The sequence below is a fragment of the Osmerus mordax genome, chromosome 1, assembly GCF_038355195.1.
Source record: "Osmerus mordax isolate fOsmMor3 chromosome 1, fOsmMor3.pri, whole genome shotgun sequence".
In the NCBI taxonomy this organism is placed as follows: Eukaryota; Metazoa; Chordata; class Actinopteri; order Osmeriformes; family Osmeridae; genus Osmerus; species Osmerus mordax.
This window is the reverse complement of record NC_090050.1, coordinates 15,947,380-15,967,328: the sequence shown is the minus strand read 5'-3', so window position 1 is coordinate 15,967,328 and position 19,949 is coordinate 15,947,380. Positions and strand designations below refer to the sequence as shown.

Sequence of the window (19,949 nt, the reverse complement as noted above, 5' to 3'; positions counted from 1 at the left end):
GTTTGAAGTCTCCTCTCGAAGCCTAGAAATATCAAGTCTGGGTAAGAAAGGAGGGCGGAGATGGAGAGGAGAGGATAATGAGGGAGATGGCGAGGTTAGACACCCGGCTAATTAGAGAGGTTCTTCATAAGTTCAAGGACGTTTTCAATTTAGCAGATAAAGATGAGAGGGGGAAGAGGAAGAGAGGGGTGAGATGGGTGAGACTTCCAAGATCGTAATTATTGCCATGAGTTCTCCGTGGTCCTGCCTTGGGGGGGGAGGGGTGAAGAGGGCGTGGGCGAAGAGTAGGAGGGTCTCCCTGGAAAGCCCAGTCTTTTTAGCCGGGGCCAAGTTCAGTAGAGTCCGGCCAGAGAGCTTCCTGAGGTCAACTCTTTCTCTTTCAATTACCCTGCGACACGTATAATGCATTCAGCTCAGAATGAACCTGTTAAGCCCCAGGGAGACACACACGCGGGCGCACACACAGGCACCCACCCACGTACACACACACACACAAGCACACGCACACACAAGCACACACACACAATTGAGCACCAATGCAGACGCGCACACCCTCACCATGGTCACCTCTATTCTCATTCTGTCACTACTCAGTGTGGGATTCATCGGAGGAAAAGGGCAAACGTCAGATTCCCAAGTGTTTGGCTGTTTGGAGACAGAGCTGGTTGTTGTGGGCCGCAGATTTTGCTGTCTACCTATGTGTTGGTGAAGGGCAGTGATGCAGAGATAACAGGAAAATAAAAACATGTTTGGGAACAAAACACAAGGCATATAGTTTTACTGAGTTCTAGACCACAGTACAGGAACTCAATAGCATAGTTGTGACTACAGCAACGTGAAAATAGTGTTTATGTTACTATGTTATTTGTCCATTGTACTTACTTTTCTTTTTGTATGATCAAATTTTTCGCCTGCCTCTCTGCTGCTGTAGCACCAAAATGTCCCTGCCGGGGGTTTAATAAAATGTTATCTCATCCTGTGAATGTACACAGCAGGTCGCTGTGACTAGCTCGCTAAGGCAGCGAGGACCTTGTCACCATGTGACCTCTCTCAGGGCTACCCTGCTTGAAATGGCTGCAAACACAGTTTTTCCTGACACTCATGTGTTCCTCTATGTTGGGACTCCCAACACTTAGTCACGTCTCCCTGGCAGTTTTGCAAAATGTCTGCTGGCATGTACACCTACTTGAACACTAACTCACACACTATCTCTCTCTCTCTCTCTCTCTCTCTCTCTCTCTCTCTCTCTTCTCTCTCTCTCTCTCTCTCTCTCTCTCTCTCTCTCTCTCTCTCTCTCTAGTGGGACGCCATAAACGAGATGGACGAGTACTTCACCCCCATCCACACTTACCAGGTGTGTTGTCTGTGTGTTTGAATGACATGTTTACTGCATCTGTATGTCTATCACATTTACATTAACTTAACGTGTGTGTGTGTGTTCATGTGTGTATCACACAGGTGTGTAATGTCATGAGTCCCAGTCAGAACAACTGGCTGAGGTCAGGCTGGATCCCCAGGGATGGTGCCAGAAGGATCTACATCGAGGTCAAGTTCACCCTCCGAGACTGTAACAGCATGCCTGGAGTACTGGGCACATGCAAGGTAACACTCAGAGGAGAGGAGGGAGGGGAGGAGAGTGGGGGGGAAAGGGAGGGAGGCAGGAAAGGAAGGGGGAGGAAAGAGTGGTAGATTGAGTGACAGGAAAGAGGGAGAAAGATGAATAATCTACTTTGTGATATATAATAGATGGAGATGTTACATGAAGTGCACATATAATGAACATGTGTCTGTGTGTATCTGTGTCTGCGTGATTCTGTGTGTGTGTGTGTGTTTATGCCTGTCAATCTCAGGAAACGTTCAACCTGTATTACTATGAGTCCGACCGAGCGGTGGGCTCTGCCACCAGAGAGACCCAGTTCACCAAGATCGACACCATCGCTGCCGATGAGAGCTTCACTGGAGTGGATCTGGGAGTGCGCAGGCTCAAGCTCAACACAGAGGTACACACACTCACACACACACAATACGTTTTATGTGCTACACACAGGTCCATAAAATCTGTCATTCAAACACACACTTACACAAACTAGGCTCATCAATCAAATCAATCACACAACTGTGACGAGAGCTGTGTACTTGGACTGGCAGCTTGTGTCTAGTGTGTCTAGTGTGTGTGTGTGTGTGTGTCCAGGTGCGCGGGGTGGGACCTCTGTCACGCCGAGGGTTCTACCTAGCCTTCCAGGACATCGGAGCGTGCATCGCCCTCACCTCCGTCAGGGTCTACTACAAACACTGCACGGGCGTGGGACGCAACCTGGCGCTCTTTACGGACGTGGTGACGGGCGCGGACTCCTCCTCCCTGGTAGAGGTCAGGGGTCAGTGTGTGGACCACGCCGAGGAGAGAGACACGCCCAAGATGTACTGCAGTGCTGAGGGGGAGTGGCTGGTGCCCATCGGGAGGTGTGTCTGCTCCGCGGGCTTCGAGGAACACAGGGAGTCGTGTGTGGGTGAGTCCCAGGAACACTGCTTCGTCTGGTTGATGTCGGAGAGTCGACGGCCACAGTACCACTGCCTTGTGCTTCATGCTGGCTCCATTAACTTGAGGGTGAATGACCTGTTTTTGCTGTCTTGAAAGTGACATTGCTCATAATTGTTTTTAATCACTTGACTTGGTTTGAGATGTATGGTCAGTCACTGCTAAATTGCCTTCTCTTCATTTTCTTCTCCCGTTGCCTCTAAGGTTTGTTTTCTTTTCTGTGATGAAGTCAACTCATTTAGAGACCTGTGCATATTTCAGGTTGTTACGAGTTACTGTAATTAAAAACTATTAATAATGGCCATTGGATAATTTTAACACTAAAAGCGTCTGTCTGCTAAACGAGGCAAGCATGCCACGCAACAGCAGTTTACTCTCTTCCCCTAATGCATGCACAAACACATGATCACACACACATCGAAAGCACACACTCTCCTGGAGAACCCTTCCTGGTAAATGTATGGTGTTTTTTTCTGAATTATAAAGTGTGCATGCCTGGATATAGGTCTGTGTGTGAAGGAAACTATTCCTTTAATAAGTTGCTATTACCCATATTAGCTGTGCTGGACAGGACTATGCTGAACCGTGGTAGACTGTGCTGTACTGTACTGTACTGTGCTGTACTGTACTGTGCTGTACTGTGCTGTGCTGTACTGTGCTGTACTGTGCTGTACTGTACTGTGCTGTGCTGTACTGTACTGTACTGTACTGTGCTGTACTGTGCTGTACTGTGCTGTGCTGTGCTGTACTGTGCTGTGTCGTGCTGGCTCTGGTGTAATAGAGGGCTGCCCTGTGGAGGCACTCTGATGTCTCGCCATCTTCAGTCAGAACTGGGTCGCTGTGCTAATTCATCCCTGACATGCTTCACCCAGTCAGTCAGTCAGTCACGCAGACACACACACATACTGGGACACACAGACTTTAGTCACGCAGGTCCCAGAACGAGACGAGAAACATCGAGGCCCAGAGACAGAGGAGATCTACTCCAACTGGCTGTGTGTGTGTGTGAGTCTGTGTGTGTGTGAGAGTCTGTGTGTGTGTGTGAGTCTGTGTGTGTGTGTGAGTCTGTGTGTGTGTGTGAGTCTGTGTGTGTGTGTGAGTCTGTGTGTGTGAGGGAGGAAATGATGAAAATGAGAATTGGTGTGTGCGTGCGTGTGTGTGTCTCTCCGGTACGTGTGTGTGTGAAAGAGCGTGTGTAAGTGGTTCTCCCCTGACAAAGGCACAGGAGAGCTCTGAACTTGGCTGAGAGCACGAGATCGTGTCTGTAAAAGGTTGCGTGATGTCGTGTTCAAAGTGTCACGGAGAGGAAAGGCAAGAAAGAGAAAGAGACATAGAGGAGAGAGAGAGGAGAGAGGGGAGAGAGGGTGGGGGTCATCTATTTAAGATTTAACAAGAAAGACCACTCCTCCCTCATACATGAGTCTAGATTCGAAACTGTGTGTCTTTCTCTGTGTGTGTGTGTGTGTCTGTATGCGTGTGTGTGGCAGTCAATGTCTGAGTGTGTGTCTATCTGTGTGTGTGTGTGCCCCAGGGCTTCTGAAAGTCAGGGAGAATGGAGTAAAGTGCCCCATACAGAAAGAGCGATCCAGGACACACTGATATGGGACACACACACTTAGACTGGTCACATTCATTCAACTCACCCAGCCCTGCGGACCCTGATAGAAGGAAAGAGAGAGAGAGAGAGCTAGAGGAAGAGAGGCAAAGAGAGAGAGAGAGAGAGAGAGAGAAAGAGAGAGAGACAGAAGAAGAAGAGAGAGGAAGAGAGATAGTCTAACCTTCTCTAAAGGGAATGTTTTCTAATGTATCATAAGATGAACCTTTAATCCTCTGTCCTACTACTGTCTGTTGCAGAAAGTAGCAATTTGCATAAAATGAATAACAATGCAAGTCAGAGTTCCCAGGCCAAATGATTCAGCTATTGATCATGCATTAACAATGGTGTTGTAATTAACTGGAATATGCTAGTGAGTTTACGGGCTGCAGCCTTGTAAAAATATAAAAATAATATGTTATGAATAGATATACCACTAGTGGGGTAATGGTAACTATCAGCTTTATCTGATGTTTTATTTCCCAAATTTACTCAAAATATTGAGCAATTAAAACAATGTCTCATAGCTTCCCAAATACTAACATACTTCCAGTACATAAAGTTTGTGTGTGTGTGTGTGTGTGTGTGTATGTGTTTGCTCCAGGGTCTTTGAGAAGCAGTGTTACTGTGATGTCTTGCAGCTCTTGTAATTTGTCACTTTTCCCTCTAAAGTAGACAACAATTATTTCCTCCAAAAACCCACTGAATAATTGTAGGTTTGTTTTGGGACTTTTCCACTCTCATGTCAGGAAACTCTCCTTCTTGTCACTCAGAAACAGACAGGGAGGAAAGGGAGACAGAGGGCCAAAGAGGGAACAAGAAGAAAAGGGAGGGATGAGGGAAAGTGAAAGAGAGAGGGACAGATTGAGTGAGCAAGAGACACAGAGAGAGAATAGACAAGCTGACATAACTTCATATAATGTGATCATTACCTGTCAATGTGCCGCTGTTGAAAATCACACAGCAGAATTCTTGGTGTTTACATGAAGGATTTAATATTCATTTCTTATTTATTTATTTATGATTTTCTTTGATTTAATCACTCAGATGAGACCCTGGAGGGGGCTATCACACACACGCTTTCACTGGCCTGTCAGTGTCTCCCTTCCTCCTCTCTCTCTGTCTTCATCCTCTTCTACATGCACACCAAGATGCACAAAACACACACACAGAAACACTCTCAGACTCATAGACACGTGCCCACGTGTACACACACACACACACACACACACACACACATACACACACACATACACAGAAACACTCTCAGACTCACAGACACATGCCAACGTACACACACACACACACACATACACACACCTACACAAACACATTCTGCTCAGACAGAATTACTTGGGGATATTCATTTAGCATTTCTGTGTCTCAGGGTCTCACAGAAAAGAAGATGTTGACAACACTTGGGCTCTTGCCAGACTGACACACCTGGTCACACACCTGAACACACACCTGGTCACATACCTGAACATACACCTGGTCACACACCTGAACACACACCTGGTCACACACCTGAACACACACCTGGTCACATACCTGAACACACACCTGGTCACACACCTGAATACACACCTGGTCACATACCTGGTCACACACACCTGGTCACACACCTGAACACACACCTGGTCACACACCTGAACACACACCTGGTCACATACCTGAACACACACCTGGTCACACACCTGAACACACACCTGGTCACATAACTGAACACACACCTGGTCACACAGCTGAATACACACCTGCTCACATACCTGGTCACACACACCTGGTCACACAGGTGACCTGTGTGACCAGGTATGATCTACAGTACAAACCAAATCACAACCCTACAACTCTTATCTTCTTAATAACTGCTGATGATTTTGATGGAGTTACTGATAGGAACAGATGATCTGAGGACTTCATTACCTTACAGCTCGCGACCACTTGAGTGTAAAATTATGTTCATAATTACTGACAGACCTAAATGAAGGCAGGGTGTTGCTGTGAGGATGGGAACCTGAGATTGAACCAGTCTCCAGAGAGAGAGAGAGCTGTGAAGTGATCAAATTAGCTGCTGTCCTTCTGTCGTTGTGTAAACAACTCGTGATCAACAACAATGTTTCTGTTTGGAGGCAAATGACACAAGGGCAGTAAACCCCCCCACACACAACACACAACCCTCCCTCCGGGCAGGAACCCTCCTTCTGACACAAACACACTCACACACACACATATTCATCAACACTACACACTTGTTCTCTAGTGTCATGGGATTTGAAAGTGTTTTTTATCAGAGATTCCCTACAGGTTATAACAGTAATTCAGTCTGATCTCCCATAAAGGTGCAGTAGCATTATTTTTCCATCAGTGATTTATTTTTATTTTCAGATCTAATAATCAAAAGTACTGTAAAAGTAAAGTACTTCTGTGCCCTATTCACACACAAACTCACACACTATCTCTCTCTCTCTCTCTCTCTCTCTCTCTCTCTCTCTCTCTCTCTCTCTCTCTCTCTCACACACACACACACACACACACAAATACACACACACACACACACACTCCAATAGACATTTTCTCAGTGCCCCATTGGCACTGGGCAAAACAAGGAAACAAAACAAGAAAACAACAACAATCACAATTCTCACTGATAACAGAGGCAGCTGCTGGCAGGATGAGTGGAGACGAAGGGATTGCGTCTGTGAATTTGTGTGTGTGTCTGTATGTGTGTGTGTGTCTGTCTGTGTGTCTGTGTGTGTGTCTGTGTGTGTGTCTGTCCGTGTTTGTGTGTGTGTCTGTGTGTGTTGCATGGAGGGGATTTTGTTGTTGTTGTTGTGCCAAGACTAATTAGCCTCTTTTGTGTGATGGTCTGCACTTCATTGTCGGCAGAGAGAATTTTTCTATTGGTCAGCTTATTAGACTGGGAAGAGACAGAGAAGATGAGGAGAGGACAAAAGAGGAGGGGAGAGGAGAAGAGAGGATTGGAGAGGAGAAGAGGAGAGAGGACGGGACAAGAGAGGGGAGGGGAGAAGAAAAGAGAGGAGAGTGGAAGAGAGGAGGGCAGAGGACATGAGAGGGGAAGAGGGAGAAAATGTGAAAGAGTATCTGTGTGGTGTGTGTGTGTGTGTGTGTGTGTGTGAGAGAGAGAGCGCGAGTGCGCAGATAACTGAATGAATCTAATCTCAGCCAGACGAGGCAGCGTTGTGTCACTCAAACTTTCCTCAATCTCTGCTCTGATTAGCTCCAGCCGTATCTCCACAGCAGGAACACACCAACACACACATCTGCACATGCACACACCTCCTTGTGACATTTTATCTATGTTAAATGTTGTCAGCCCTCAAATGAACAGCCAAGAGATGAAATATGTTGCGGACACGCATTGGATATGCACACATTCAATACAGTACAGATTCACACACACAAACAAAAACACAGACACACACACAAACACTTGCATCAAAGATGGCAGAGCAGACTACACCCCGCAGCTTCTAGAGATGACAGCTTGAAGACAATCCATAAGTGATCACTGATACACTGGGGAACTGGACTCAAATCTTAACATGACGCCCTGACATCTCTGTGATGACTTATCTGATGGACAGACATTTCATCTTTTCCTCTTTCAGCGTTTGTGTGTGTTTGTGTGGCTGAAACGTGATGGCTTGAATAGTGTTGTACTGCTCTGAAAGGGCATGGACAATTTAATGGTTCACCAGCTGTCATTGAAGGAATGCATTCAGGCAACAGAGCAATCGAAACAGATAGAGGTATACAGGCATCCCAGATTAGAGCTCATGTTATTAGAATCAAACATTTAAATAAAAGTGTATACGTTCTCTTTCGATGTCATGTTCAGTGAGGTTCGGTTGTTGGAGTAAGTTAGTAAATTAGGTTTGTGTGAGGCAGACTCATTTGTGGTTTGAGAACCTGGCTAAGTGACTGAGCAGAGATGAGACGTTTTTCAGTCTGGCTACTCAGAGATGAAGGTCTTTCTGATCTCCTCAGGCTGTGGAGCTGAGTGAATAGAGGATGTGCTCCCGCTGTGGCCACATTAACTCAGTGTGACTCCCGTCTTTGTTCGGTCTCTATGAGCAGAATTTGTCCTTTCTAAAATATATAAAAAATGAAAAACTGTTGATTAATTTCCCAGCTGATGCTAACATAGCAACAGCTTTCACGAGGAAGGGGGGAAAACAGAGGACAAAGACCTCCCTCACCCTTCTCCCTGCCTCTCTTCCTCCCAGTCTTGTTTTCCTCTTCTCTGCTGTTCCCTCTCTCTGCTGGCCACAGTACAGTGTGTGCCTATTAAAGTTATCCTTTCATGTATTTTGTGTTGATACCTCAATGTGATTCTCTTGCATGTCTTCGAAGCCCTCTCTCAGCTTTCTTCCTGGCATTCTTCTGCTCTCATTACCCTTCTCTTCTCGGTCACAACCACCTCTCTGGAGCACCTCTCTCCTCACTTCTGGTCCCCCCCCCCCCCTGTCCCCCCCCAATCTCAGCCCCAGCCCTGTATCTTTAGCACCATCACACGCAGTCAGAAAGTGACAGCCATTCAATCGGATAATTAACACCCGTTAAATGCTCATTAACCAGGAAGCATTTGTCTGCTTTGATTAGTAATTACAAGGCGTTTTTAATGGAAAACACGGTTAGATCTGTTTAGGGTTTTTCCTTGTAATGGCTTCATCAATTGAATTGATTTAAACCAACAATGAAGGCATGAGATAGATTGACTTTGTTTACAAACACGATGGCATTTGTCACTTTTTCTCACTTTCAAACATCTGATACTCTGCATCTGTATTCAAATATTGGCAGGACACAAGATGTGTGTGGGGTGAACACAATCTATAAATGCTAATTCTAATTAGAATGTGATAGGAAGCATCCAAGAGAAGTTCCCTGATGTGTTACTGCAACTTTGGGGGTTTCTCTTGTCAGTTTGTTCCTGAAGAGATCTAATGAGCTGTTAGAAGGCCTCCACACACAGGCTGTGGTCTCACAGACCAGCCTGTAGGGTAAATACTTATTTTTTATTCTATAAAATATGAACTTTAGTCCGGGGAATGCAAACCAGTTCTTTCAGTGCAGTGAACCTGTGGTTAGGTGCTGGGGCCTTACATGCATTGTTTTCCTACTTACTGTCCATGGGAGTCAAAGTTTGCAACGTCCCTCAGTTCAAACGACAACTTCTCTCTCTTAAGACTTAAAAAAACCAACACCATCATTTGAGTTGAACTTTTTTAAGCCTTTCACATATACATATTTTAATAATTTTCTTCTAGTGCCTTTGGAGGCCGATGAGAGGAATAGAAGGAGCTTCTTTCTGGTCTATGCCAGAGAGGTTATAAAGCATAAGTAAACCAGGTTATTAGAGCACCATCCACAAGCAAGAGGACTGATAGCCTGTAGGAGGTCAACAGGAACACTGGTTGTCCTGCTCTGAGCCACAGCACTAAATCCAGGAGTTCATTTGATCCTGACTGATATCTGAGCAGGCCCTACTCTTCAACGCTGATGTAGGGAGAAACTACAAAGGTCGTTTTTAACTGAATATAATAGCAAAGAATCTCATGAAGCATTTGGAGTGGAGGTAGTCATTCAGACTTCTTTCAGGCCAGTCATGTACTCTACCCTCTGACAAAACACTTACAGTACGTACCTGGAGTACTTAATGATGGGATTTTAACAACTCCCATTATCCTCTGTTGACCCTCATCGAACAGAACTGAAACAGGCCATCTGTCCTATCCCATAGGTAAATGTTCCACCTTTCATGCATCCCTCCGTCCAGAATGGTCCTGCCCGGAAAGCGCTCCGCTCCACAGTTGCTGAGTCAATCAGTGTTATCTAAATTGAAAGAGGACACCTTGCTTTAGCCCTGGGTTGGAGGATTTATCGTCTCAGTGTGGAGTGGATATGTGGGCCTCCTTGTTGCTTACGGAGCGGGTGCTGTGTAGTTCACCTGCTACAGTGTGGAACCCAAAGGGTCACAATCAGCTGAGCCAGCTGTGAGGCTGTCTGCTTCTGCTGGGGAGAGGGACCAGTCAGACTGAGACTGGCCCATTTCTACACATGATCGTGCAGACACAACAATTCATCACCTGGACACTTCTACCAGCTTGTTAGGAGGTGCTGTTTAGTCCCAAGTGACAGCTCTGTGTACCCTTGGATAACAATGTCACTGCTGACTTGATGTTGAGTACATTTGTCTTTACATTAAGCCAACACTGTGTTTACTTGCTCAAAGAGCTCACCTCACCTAGGTTCGGACCAATATTGACTGTGTAGGTAAAATATGACTTTGTAAGAGAACCAGGTTGCACTTCCATAAGAGGCTGCTCCTGTCCTGTTCTTCTCCTCCCTTAGTCTCCTCACGTGTGGGACGATGATTTGCTCTCCCTCCTCCTTTTTTCCTCCCGATGTGTTTATTTACCCACTTATACAGGGAATAAATCAAGGTCAGCACACAATGCAGCACGCGGCTATTAAGATTCATTGTAATGCAAATACTCGTGCTGTGGGTGCGGGGCACTGACAGACACTGACATGCCAAACAACACACACACGTATACACTTCCAACACTTCCTACAAGGAAGAACAAGTTAACCCTTTGGGGATGGAGATGTTAACCTTACTCCACTCTTTCCTTCTCTGTACTCCTCCACTCCGAAAGTACTTTTATAAAAAGTACTTTCATCTATACATCCTACATCCCTCTTTCATTGGTTCTACACCTTTTTTGAGGCCTCCCTCCGTCCCTCCCTGCCTCCCTCCCCTCTTTCCTCTGTAATTTCCTTGATGTATTCTGTGGAGCAGACAAGGGTGCATCAGGACTGAAAGGTTATCAGTGGTTACCTCCAGCCTGGCCTTCCATTCACTCGCCTGCTATCAGTATGTGTGTGTGTGTCTTACTATGCTGTGTGTGCCCTGTAGCATTATCAATGTTAGTGTGTTCGACTTTATCAGCATCTGGGTGTGTGTTGCGGAGTGTGTGTGTAGCTCCTGGTGAATCTGTCAGAGACTTCAAAGCTTTAGCTGGCTTGCTCCTTGATGAGCGAGCTGTTCCGATGTTTATCGTGACCTGCTTTTCAACTTAGGGGCTTCACAAAACACATCAAGGGATGGAGGGATTAACTGGATAAAAGAAGAAGAGAACACAGTCTGGGATAAATATTGCAAATAGAAATAGTTTCAAGTTCCCAGGGGGGACTGCATGCTATCGGCCGCAGTCTGTTAATCCAGTGGTGATTCAGACAGTTTGAGGTTGTGTTTGCCTCTGTAGGTGTGTGCGTGAGCGTTTGTTTGCCTGCCCTTCGTGGCGGAGGTCCTTGACCGCTCCTGAGAGCAGGGGGGCTGCTGAGGGGGGAAGAGGAAGACAACTCTAACAGTTTCATGTTGGAGCACATCGACTAATACAGAATCTTAAAAGGAATATTTGGCAAACTTCATGACATGTTGCTGGTTATTCTACGAATAAATACAAGGCTTCGGGGAGCCTGTTCACCAATTGTGAGTCCTGGTGTGGGTGAGAGAGAGTCATAGACAGGCCTGAGTTTGCTTGGCCTATTTACCAGCTCTAAAGAGAATATATTTATTACAGCTTCCTGTATTATTAATCAGAGCAGAGTTGAAAGTGAATATGAATTAGAAGAGCTAAAGAAGGTTGAAACATGGGCTAGATTCTGATGTTCCCACTGGGACTATCAACAGTGCACAGCCTTTTCAGCCCAAATTATGTGTGTGCATATTTGTGTATGCGTGTATATCTAACTTTCCTCTTCATCATGTCCTTCTCACTTTGGACTGGTGGGGTTTGACACTTTGGTGGTATTGGTTTACCCTCAAACCACCTCGACAGTGTGCCCTGAAACAGCACTGACACTGCATTTTCAATTCTCTCCCTACCTGTCTCTCTTTTTCTCTTTCTCTTTCTCTCTCTGTGTCACCCCCACCCCTCCTCTCTCTCCCTGTCTCCCCTCTCCCCCCTGTCTCCCCCTGCTCCCAGCTTGTGAGGTGGGCTTCTATAAGCCAGCAGCAGGTGATGGCCTGTGTGGTAAATGTCCCCTCCACAGTCACTCAGAGACCAGAGCTGCCCTGACGTGCCCCTGTGACTCCAGTTACTACAGGGCCCCCTCAGATCCCCCTGCTGCTGCCTGCACACGTGAGTACACACACTCTCACCCTACACGCACAGAAAGACACTGGCCCTTGCACACACACAAATTCAGCCTTGTACACACACATACACACACTCACTCTCTCTCTCACACACACACACACACACCCTTGTACACACACACACACACACTCACACTTGTAGGCACACTCCTCCATTTCACCTCAAGTGAACATGAAGAGGATTGTGTTCAACAATCACCTACAATTGATCAATTTACACCTATTGAGGGACTTGACGGGAGTTGGACGGCATTGAAGGTGCTCCTCGTCCCATCCCAGCTGTGTCGTGTCTCCTCTCTCTCTGTGTGACCAGGGCCACCGTCTGCCCCCGTGAACGTCATCTCCTCTGTCAACGGGACCTCCGTGAGTCTGGAGTGGGCGCGTCCGCTGGACACAGGGGGCCGCGGCGACCTGCAGTACAGCGTGCTGTGTCAGAAGTGTTCCGGGGAGGCGGGGCCGTGTGAGGACTGCACCTCGGCAGCAGGGAGCAGCGGCGTCGGGGGGAAGGGGGCCGGGGGGCCCACCGGGGGAGGGGGGACGGTGGAACGCTCCAGCGTGGTCCCGGTCCGCTTCGTACCCCAGCAGAACCTCCTCACAGAGCCCTGGGTGACGGTTTTGAATCTCGTCGCCCACGCCAACTACACCTTCCGTATCCTAGCAATGAACGCCGTTACCTACCTTAGCAACGAGCCTCAGCCCTACACCTCAGTCAACATCACGACGAACCAGGCAGGTAAGGTACTGTATGCACCTACTCTTCACTAGCCTTCTCAGGGTCTTCTCAAGTTGCACATACATAAAGCCGTAAACCTCCGTGTGAGACTGGTAGAGGCCACAGGTCGACAGTATTGGAGATTCTAGACCTGGTATTGACAGGTTTTTTACTTCCTGCTTCCTGTATAGCCCCCTCCCAGGTGATAGCTATTCGCCAGGAGAACGCCAGTCAGAACAGTGTCACTCTGCTGTGGCATGAACCCGACCAACCAAATGGAGTCATCCTGGAGTATGACATCAAATACTATGAGAAGGTACTCTTCACCACACTGGACGTTCTTTGTGTGATAGCATACTTTGAAAGCAAGGCTGTTCTGGTATGATTAACTAGTCACTGGGTATGGTCATCCAATAAATGATGCTGTTGGTTTATATTATTAAATGAAATGTGTCTGTGTGTGTGTGCATGTGTGTGTGCGGATGTGCATTTGGCACTGCTTGTGTGTTGTGGTCCAAATAAAGAGTGTGATTCCAGCTCATTAACCAATGGGACAGCTAGCCATGCAACAGAAATCATGTGTTTATCTCTCTCTCTCTCTCTCTCTCTCTCTCTCTCTCTCTCTCTCTCTCTCTCTCTCTCTCTCTCTCTCTCTCTCTCTCAGGATAATGAACTGCAGAGCTACTCTACTCTGAAGGCCAAGGGCACCAGTGCCCGTGTGTCTGGTCTGAAGCCTGGCACCAGGTACATCTTCCAGGTGCGGGCCAGAACCTCAGCGGGCTGTGGGCGATTCAGCCAGAATGTAGAGATCCAGACTGGAAAAGCAGGTGAGAAGATAATGAATTCATTTATCAGACTCCTTGATTAGCAGTCAAATGCCCTAAGCACTGAGATACTGTACATCTTCTTTCCTTTAAATTGTAATCATTAATAATGAAACAGGTGGGACATTCTGTATACCTGTGATGAGAACATAAATTAGAACTCAAAATTCTACAACTGCCCTGATTAAATGTATGAGAGCTTTGCTTGCAATATTGTGGCAGGGGATCTTGTGTGTGAGGGCAAAAGAGAGTAGAGCGGGGGGGTGCTGGGGCAGGCCAGAGTGCGCAGCAGGGTGCTGGGCTAAGAGTCCTGGCTGCTCTAGATGCCAGAGGTCTCAGTCTGTCCCTCTCATCTATTGATCTGGGCTTTGTTAGAGGGTCACCCCCTGGCAGGGAAGCTGCCACTGATCCCTGACTCTAACACCACACAGACACACACACACTGAGAGAACAATGCGTGCGTGCGTGTGTGTGTTGGCTTTTGTGCGTGTTAGTCGATATTTGTTTGTGTGCTCCAGTGTACATGTGCTTTATGATTATAGGTTCCTGACCGTCTGTCTGTTCGTCTGTTCGTCTGTCTGTGTGTCTGTGTGTCTGTGTGTCTGTGCAAGTGTCATTTGTTTGTGTGTGTGGGGTGTGTGTGTGTGCATGGATTTGATGTTTACACAACACAGATAATCCTGTAAGTGCAGAAACAGGATTTTACACTCTATTTATATCATTTATCAGCATTTGTTTCTCTTGTCAAACATGGTATGTGTATGAATGCCCAAACATCTTAGACAACGGAGAGAGAGCAGGTCCTCTTCTACACAGTTGCGCTTCTCCCACTAATTGACCTTTCAGATGTCTGAGGTCCTCGTCTTCGAGTGCGTTCCTCCTGAATGCTCCCCGGTATTCCACGTGACAACAGTCCCAACGTATCCTTGTAATGGAACAATGTGTGTGTCCCTACAGTCCCTCTGCGCTACAGCTCCATGACCATCATCTGGATCTGTCTGGCTCTGGTGTCCAGCCTCGTCACCTTCCTGGCCGTGGTCATCTGCAGGAAACGGCAAGGGAGCACTCTCTCACAACACCTCCCGTTACTGTGTGTGCCAGCACTCGCCCTCACTGTCACTCACCCCTGTTGCATCCACAGCACCACTGTATTGTTAGGAGCACGCCAGGAGATAGCTCTGGAAATGCGATCAAGTACCTCATGTGACAGGAAGCTGCCTATACCGCCATCTGGCAACAGCAATTTGAGAGTGGCCATGGGATTAATAGTTCTGTATTAAAGCATCTGTTAGTGCAGTAAACCTACTGCATTTTATCATTTAATTTTGATAATGTAGCATCGTGTGTATTTTCCACCTCTGACAATGAATGTAATTATGTTGCTTTAACGAGAAAAACAAACTCTCTCACTTACCATTGCAGTCTCCGCTGCTTTTCATGATGTAGCCAACTTACATCTCCATACCTCCGCAGCCCCTAATTAATTTCACTGTGTTTAATTATTTCAAACCTCAATGCACATTAACATTTTCAACCTTGGTTCATTTCAACTCTAAGACAAAGTGAAAAAACTGTCAGAAGCATATCCCCGGGTGACTCCCAGTTCTGAGGACTTAAATATCAGCAAATCCTTGGATGATTAAAATCCTTTTTAGAGCTAATTAAATGCTGCTTTGAGACAGAAGATTTCTAGCTGTCACAATGTACAATAAGAATAACATGTCAGAGAAAGTTTGATTTGTCTGTATGTGTATCATTACTTTTGACTTAGTCCTGTACAGTATGTGCACAGTGACAATCCTTCCTGTGCTTTTACAGACACTGTGGCTACAGCAAGGCCTTCCAGGACTCGGACGAGGAGAAGATGCATTACCAAAATGGCCACGGTTTGTTTGCTAACATATTATTACTTATGATATTAATTTCGTATATTATTTTTATTCAAAGGCAATAAGTATAATCCACAGAGCAAACAAGTTCCTGCCTCTGTTTAATCTTCTGACAAGACGAATGTACTGCAATCTCTCGCTCTCTCTCTTTCGCTCTCTTGTTTTCTCCCTCTCTCTTTTCAGTCTTTTACCCGCTGCTCCCTCATTCTGTCCATCACTCATCCAGTCATTTCTTCTTAGGATTCAGATGAGATATTGTTCTCATTCTAAGGTGTGACCAAATGCTAATGTTATTTATTTTAGTGTCATTTCCTGATGCCCGCTTCTACATTGATCCACACACATATGAGGACCCCTGCCAGGCTGTCCATGAGTTTGCCCGTGAAATTGAAGCTTCCAGGATCAAAATAGAGAAAATCATTGGCTCAGGTAAAACCATGATTACGCACACATGCACGCAATCACACACACACACACACATGCATGTCTGCACACACACACACACACAGATTGTGTGCAGCAGAATCATTGGTGGGGGTAACGACTGAGGTGTGCAGCAGAGAGGAATCACAGCATTGTTGGAGCTGTCAGTCAAACTCCCAAACAGACAGACTGGGAATACTAACATCCTGCCAATGCAGGAAGCAACTCCACGCCACAATTTACTCCACAGCTCTGTTTACGTAATCAAACTGTTGAACACTGTTTGGCCATGATAAGGCAGCTCCATACAGAACTGTTTGCAGAAAAAGTATAATTTACAAGAACCGACAAGACTGAAAGGAATATCTATTGAGCACAATGCTGTCTTCCATTTGGATGTGTATGTGTGTGCAGGGGAGTTTGGAGAGGTATGCTATGGGCGCATGCGCCTCCCAGGGAAGAGGGACATCCCTGTGGCGCTGAAGACACTCAAGGCAGGATACAGCGACAAGCAGCGACGAGACTTCCTGGCCGAGGCTTCAATCATGGCCCAGTTTGACCACCCCAACGTCATCCGTCTGGAGGGAGTGGTCACACGCAGTAAGCTGCCGCTCTCCGGCTCCACGGCTCTTACTTCCCCTTGTTTAAGGAGTTTGGTTTCTTAGTGCTGCCAAACAATCCAGTCCATTGGGCAGCTAGACACATACAGAAAACATTTCTTACTCATGATAAGATTCCGTCATACTCTTTCTCTCTCACCAGGTAAACCAGTTATGATCATCACTGAGTACATGGAGAATGGATCTCTGGATTCTTTCCTGAGGGTAGGCAGTTCTCGAAATAATCTGTATCTCTGTTTTTTGAATCAAGCTAAAATGTCCTTTGACCTCTCACTCCCTCTCTTCCTGTCCTCCAGAGGCACGATGGTCAGTTCACCATCATCCAGTTGGTGGGTGTGCTGCGTGGCATTGCAGCTGGCATGACCTACCTGGCAGACCTGGGCTACATCCACAGAGACCTGGCTGCACGCAACATCCTGGTCAACAGCAACCTGGTGTGTAAGGTGTCTGACTTCGGCCTGTCCAGAGTCCTGGAGGACGACCCTGACGCCGCCTACACCACCAGCGTGAGTCTGTACACACACACACACACACACACACACGCACACACACACACACACAAACACACAAAAACACACACACAGGCATTGAAATCCTAACACCCACATACACATTCATTGTGTTTGGTTCCATAGGGTGGTAAAATCCCAATTCGCTGGACGGCACCTGAGGCCATCGCCTACAGGAAGTTCTCGTCGTCGAGTGACGTGTGGAGCTATGGTGTGGTGATGTGGGAGGTGATGTCATACGGGGAGCGCCCATACTGGAACCTCACCAACAGAGACGTGAGTGGGATCATCTCTGAATCTTACTGTACTGTAGCACTCATTGACCTTTCCCACAGAGAAGACAGGGAGAAAAGGTGTTGGACGAAACATCCATGTGTGTGTTGAATCCTGTCCGTATATGTGTGTGTGTGTGTGTGTGTAGGTGATCAAGTCGGTGGAGGAGGGCTACAGGTTGCCTGCTCCTATGGGTTGTCCCGGTGCGCTCCACACGCTCATGCTGGACTCCTGGCAGAAGGACCGTAACGAGAGACCAAGGTTCTGCCAGATCGTCACAGTGCTGGACAAGCTGATCCGAAACCCAGAAACACTCAAGTCAATGGGCCCTCTGTGCAGGTGAGACTCTCTCTGTCACCAGGGGTGGAGGTTTGGCTTGCAAGATGGAGTGTGTGTGTGTGAGTGTGTGAGTGTGTGTGGTTGGGGGTGACGTGGGGTTAGGGTTAGGGTCTGATCGTCTGCTTCCGCTTCATCTTGCTGACGTCCCTGCCAGTCTCACACAGCCTGCAGCTGTTTTGGAATGATCCTGAAGTGTGACTTGTTCCTTCCCTGAATGTCCACCACTGGAATCGGAGGTGCAGGAGCCAAAGAATCACTCCACCCCCCTGAAAACTATGCCAGTTGTTTGACCCACATATTTATTTAATATGCCGAAGCACTGTCTTAATTGACCAATATTTAAACAGAAGTTAATAACAATAAAATATGGCATCTTTAATATGTGTTTTTCTGTAGTTTAGATCATGAATTGTGCCTGTTTGTAATAAACCAGGGAGAGTGTAGCTGACCTCATCAGTCAGATAGCAGCCGTAGGATGAAGTTACAGCGTGAAGTTTCCCCCCTAGCAGTCTGTCTGTGGCCCAGGGAGAAGACATGCCTTAGGAGAGGCCCAGAACGCCCGTGTACGTTTTCCAATAAGCTCATCTCTCAAAGACGTTCTCTCAGTTAAGTAAAAGCCTGGCTCTCATATTGACATTGATCCAGGCTGATTCAGAGAGCAGGCAGAGGAGACACAGGCTGACTGGACCTGTGTAAATTGCTCCGTTCAGATCGCTGGTCCCACAGAGTTACTGGTGCATGTCAAGGGGAAGGAGGGGAGCTGGAGGGATGCAGAGAGGGGAGGACGGGAGGAGGAGGAGGAGTGGTAGGGGGTGTTGAGAGTTTCTCCTTGTATTAATCTACCCAAACCAGCCATCCTGCAATCACAGCCGGCACCCCTTCTCTATCATTTTAACTGCTATTGATTTTCTGGCTTGTCTCCTAGTGCATTTCAAAACCTCTTTTCTTCACTCTCCTTTTCTTCCTTTTCTTTCTTTGACTTTCTGTCATCATTCAAACTCCTTACCCATCTCTCCATTTTTCTTTCTCAATCTCTCTCTCTCTTTCTCTCTCACCTCTCTCTTTCTCTCACTCCTTCCTTCTCTTTCTTCCTCGTTCTCCCGTGCTCTCTTTCACCCGTTCTCTCATTTCTCTTTGTCAGGTTAAACAGTCCTCCTCTGATGGAAAGAGCAATTCCAGACCTCAGTAGCTGTAACTCTGTAGATGACTGGCTGGACACCATCAAGATGGGACGCTACAAGGACCACTTTGCTGCTGGGGGCTACTACACACTGGGGCATGTCATAAGCATGAACCAAGGGTGAGAATGAGGATGGTGTTGACGATGGCCAAGGCGATGACGTGGCGTATGAAGCCGAAGACGACGTGGTGTTTGACCCTTTTGTGTCATTCTGTCTCCAGGGACATCCACAGGCTGGGGGTGACGCTGATGGGCCATCAGAAGAAGATCATGACCAGCGTGCAGCTCATGAGGGTGCAGGTGCTGCACAGGAGCGTGCCCTCAGTGCACGTATAACAGCTCCAGCCTTTCAGGGCACCACGTTCGAATCCAACCCCCGGGGCATCTGATGCCGAGTGGAACTTCAAGGGGATAGATCTATGACTATTAGAGAACCATAGGAGATGTGTTGGGATCACAACGGAACTGTTTTTTTTTACAGAGTTCCAGAATCGAGAGGGTGAATGTGAAGGGTTACATAGTCAAGTCACTGGGACAATTCAAGCTATTATTTTTTGTTTCTAACATGTTTTATAAGTTATGTCTTATTTGTAAATGAATGGACTGCCTTAATCACAATGATTTTGACATTGTTATATACAAAGACAGATTTTACGAATATGACTTTATAAGAGGTTTATGATGATGTTGAGCTAAGTATAGATTTGTGGGAATTGGGAGTTTGTTCCACATGGTGCCTCCATTCTCCAGGAGGTCAGAGGTGGTCGGCCCCTACCTAGACCGACAGTGATCTGTGTCCACACGAGAGACTCTGGACTTATGCTGAGGAAACTTCAACAGACTACCACAATCGAGCAGC

General features: G+C 46.9%; 1 protein-coding gene across 1 annotated transcript; it reads left to right on the top strand.

Moving 5' to 3' along the window:
- The first annotated feature begins 1,318 nt into the window (after positions 1–1,318).
- epha8 (eph receptor A8) lies at positions 1,319–19,426 on the top strand. The gene is made up of 19 exons (XM_067242662.1): positions 1,319–1,354; positions 1,459–1,602; positions 1,851–2,000; positions 2,192–2,507; positions 12,149–12,304; positions 12,635–12,810; positions 12,886–13,054; positions 13,225–13,349; positions 13,698–13,860; positions 14,815–14,911; positions 15,676–15,743; positions 16,050–16,175; positions 16,584–16,769; positions 16,932–16,993; positions 17,086–17,295; positions 17,425–17,574; positions 17,720–17,910; positions 19,052–19,210; positions 19,312–19,426. Exons 1-19 carry the CDS (start codon positions 1,319–1,321, stop codon positions 19,424–19,426), a joined length of 2,799 nt encoding a protein of 932 aa, XP_067098763.1.
- The last annotated feature ends 523 nt before the right edge of the window (positions 19,427–19,949 follow it).